This window comes from Cicer arietinum, chromosome 2 (genome assembly GCF_000331145.2).
Source record: "Cicer arietinum cultivar CDC Frontier isolate Library 1 chromosome 2, Cicar.CDCFrontier_v2.0, whole genome shotgun sequence".
Taxonomy (NCBI): domain Eukaryota; kingdom Viridiplantae; phylum Streptophyta; class Magnoliopsida; order Fabales; family Fabaceae; genus Cicer; species Cicer arietinum.
Window position 1 is genome coordinate 25,284,058 of NC_021161.2, and position 3,474 is coordinate 25,287,531.

Here is a 3,474-nt window from a genome sequence, read left to right on the forward strand (position 1 = left end):
TTTGCCTCACTAGACGTAGGGCAATAATTTGCCTTAGGGTTTGTCATTTTTCCATTGTCATGTGGAACCAACTCCAAGTCGCTACGTTGGCAAATGATGGCCAAGTCCATTCGTGCTTTTTCATTGTCTTTGGTCTTGTTCTTAACATTCATGACAGTGTTAAACACATTATCAAAGAAGTTTTTTTCTATGTGCATGACATCTAAATTATGCCTTAATAAATTATCTTTCCAGTATGGAAGATCCCAAAATATGCTTCATTTAGCCAATTATTGCTTACTCCATATCCAAACAATTTAGTATGTGCATTATCTACCACTCGTGGAATATTGTGAACCAAACCCCAAACTTCTTCACCAGTCAATATTGGAGGAGGTTCATCTTTCACAACCCTATTTTTAGTGAACCCTTTTTTACTTCTTCTAAATGAATAATTATGAGGTAAGAAACAACGGTGACAATCAAACCATGAATTTTTGCCACCGTATTTTAAAGTAAAAGCCTTATTTCCATCCATACACACCGGACATGCCAACTTCCCTTGGGTACTCCATCCAGATAACATGCTATAAGCAGGAAAATCGTTAATTGTCCACATTAAGGTTGCCCGCATTACAAAGTTTTGTTTCATGGAAATATCATAAGTCAAAGCCCCTTCACTCCACAATTGTTGAAGCTCGTTTATTAACGGTTGTAAATACACATCAATGTTTGCATTTGGGTTAGATGGTCCAGGTATGAGACAAGTCAAAAACATGAATGGTTTAGTCATGCACATTTCGGGCGGGAGATTATACGGGGTCACAACAACAAGCCAACAAGAATATGGGGCTGAAGATGCCTGAATGTATGGCGTGAAGCCATCAGAACATAAACCAAGCCTTACATTTCTTGGTTCATTTGAGAAGTTTGGATACCTTGCATCAAAATGCTTCCAAGCTTCCCCATCAGACGGATGACGTAAAATGCCTGAATTCGATCTATTATGTTGATGCCATCTCATTTGGGCATCAGTTTCCGTTGATGCATACAATCTTTTTAACCTAGGAGTGATTGGCATATAGGACATCCTCTTAACTGGAATGTATTTCTGGTTACCTATCCCAAGCTTACGAGGAATATATCGGTGTTCATGACAAAACCTACACTCTATGTATGCACTATTCTCTTTGTTGTGCAACATGCACCCTTTAACACAACAATCAATTTTCTCAGACTTCAACCCTAGCATTGTCACCAATTTTTTTGCTTGGTAAAAGTTTTTTGGAAGTGAATCCTTAAAAGGACACACGCCTACAAGCATGCTTGCAAAGAAATCAAGATATTTCTGCAGAACATTCCAATTTGATTTGGATGCTAAAAGTTTCACGCATATTGAAAGTTTTGAATCAGAAGCCCCCTCATATAAGGGTTTGTTTGCAGCAGTTAAAAAATCATAAAAGTCCTGAGCATCCTCATTTGGGGGCTCTTCATTAATCTCTTCCTCGTTGCCCTCATCACCCATATTTTGGAAGTCATAAGTTGGACCAAATGCATCATCGACCATATGTTGCATTAACGTAAATGGATCATCGTTATCAATATATCCAATACTACTTGGAACATTTTTGGGTCAATATGTGGGGCTTCTTCACCATGCTTAGTCCAATACCAATAATTTGGTTGGAACCCAAACCTATACAAGTGAAGTTTGACTTCACTTGCAGACAATACACCACTGCACATACAATTGTGACAACGACATCTGATGCCACCATCTTTTACAAATTGATTTCAACTTATTGCCTTTGTTATAAACTCTTCAACACCTTTTGCGAAGGCTGGTTTTAACCCCCCTCGTTGAACATAAAGTCTATCATATACTTAACTACGATCTGGGTGGTAGCCATCCATACTTTGAAGGATAAACAAAGAATTGAGGGGAGATGGAACTGTTAACATAATGTAATTTTACATATCAAATAGGATATCTATACAAACCTCAAATAGATAATTCACATCAATAGAATTGATACTAAGAGTCATTTTATTGAGTTTTGAAGGATTTTGAACTCAGTTTTTTGAGTTGATAACTTACAGACAAAAATGTTATTTTTACCTAATTCTCTAATGCTTGCCATTTGAATATAGTTACCTAGAATAAATTGTTATTTTGATTATTTTCTAACCATCTTATTCCTATGTGTTAACAGATGGAAAAGGACCAATTAATCCTAAAGGAATATATAGGTTCTAGATGTTAAGTAAGATATATATTCATCTTTCTTATCCCAATTCAGCAAAATATGTCGTATCATATACTCAACTACGATTTGGGTGGTAGCCATCCATACTTTGAAGGATAAACAAAGAATTGAGGAGCGATGGAATTGTTAACATAATGTAATTTTACATATCAAATAGGATATCTATACAAACCTCAAATAGATAATGCACATAAATAGAATTGATACTAAGAGTCATTTTATTGAGTTTTGAAGGATTTTGAACTCGGTTTTTTGAGTTGATAACTTATAGACAAAAATATTATTTTTACCTAATTCTCTAATGCTTGCCATTTGAATATAGTTACCTAGAATAAACTGTTATGTTGATTATTTTCTAACCATCTTATTCCTATGTGTTAACAGATAGAAAAGGACCAATTAATCCTAAAGGACTATATAGGTTCTAGATGCTAAGTAAGATATATATTCATCTTTCTTATCCAAATTCAGCAAAATATGTCATATCATATACTCAACTACGATTTGGGTGGTAGCCATCCATACTTTGAAGGATAAACAAAGAATTGAGGAGCGATGGAATTATTAACATAATGTAATTTTACATATCAAATATGATATCTATACAAACCTCAAATAGATAATTCACATAAATAGAATTGATACTAAGAGTCATCTTATTGAGTTTTGAAGGATTTTGAACTCGGTTTTTTGAGTTGATAACTTATAGACAAAAATGTTATTTTTACCTAATTCTGTAATGCTTGCCATTTGAATATAGTTACCTAGAATAAACTGTTATGTTGATTATTTTCTAACCATCTTAGTCTTATGTGTTAACAGATGGAAAAGGAACAATTAATCCTAAAGGACTATATAGGTTCTAGATGCTAAGTAAGATATATATTCATCTTTCTTATCCCAATTCAGCAAAATATGTCGTATCATATACTCAACTACGATTTGGGTGGTAGCCATCCATACTTTGAAGGATAAACAAAGAATTGAGGAGCGATGGAATTGTTAACATAATGTAATTTTACATATCAAATAGGATATCTATACAAACCTCAAATAGATAATGCACATAAATAGAATTGATACTAAGAGTCATTTTATTGAGTTTTGAAGGATTTTGAACTCGGTTTTTTGAGTTGATAACTTATAGACAAATATGTTATTTTTACCTAATTCTCTAATGCTTGCCATTTGAATATAGTTACCTAGAATAAACTGTTATGTTGATTAT

The 3,474-nt window shown here is 33.7% G+C and overlaps 1 protein-coding gene across 1 annotated transcript; it reads right to left on the minus strand.

The window, feature by feature from the left end:
- Nucleotides 1-214: 214 nt before the first annotated feature.
- Nucleotides 215-1,546, minus strand: LOC101492341 (uncharacterized). Its single transcript, XM_004505786.1, has one exon. The coding sequence runs from the start codon at nucleotides 1,544-1,546 to the stop codon at nucleotides 215-217; it is 1,332 nt and encodes a 443-aa protein (XP_004505843.1).
- Nucleotides 1,547-3,474: the final 1,928 nt, after the last annotated feature.

Bases quoted from the DNA above. Each gene is read 5' to 3' on its own strand.
- LOC101492341 (XM_004505786.1), bottom strand. From the start codon at position 1,546: ATGGTCGATGATGCATTTGGTCCAACTTATGACTTCCAAAATATGGGT.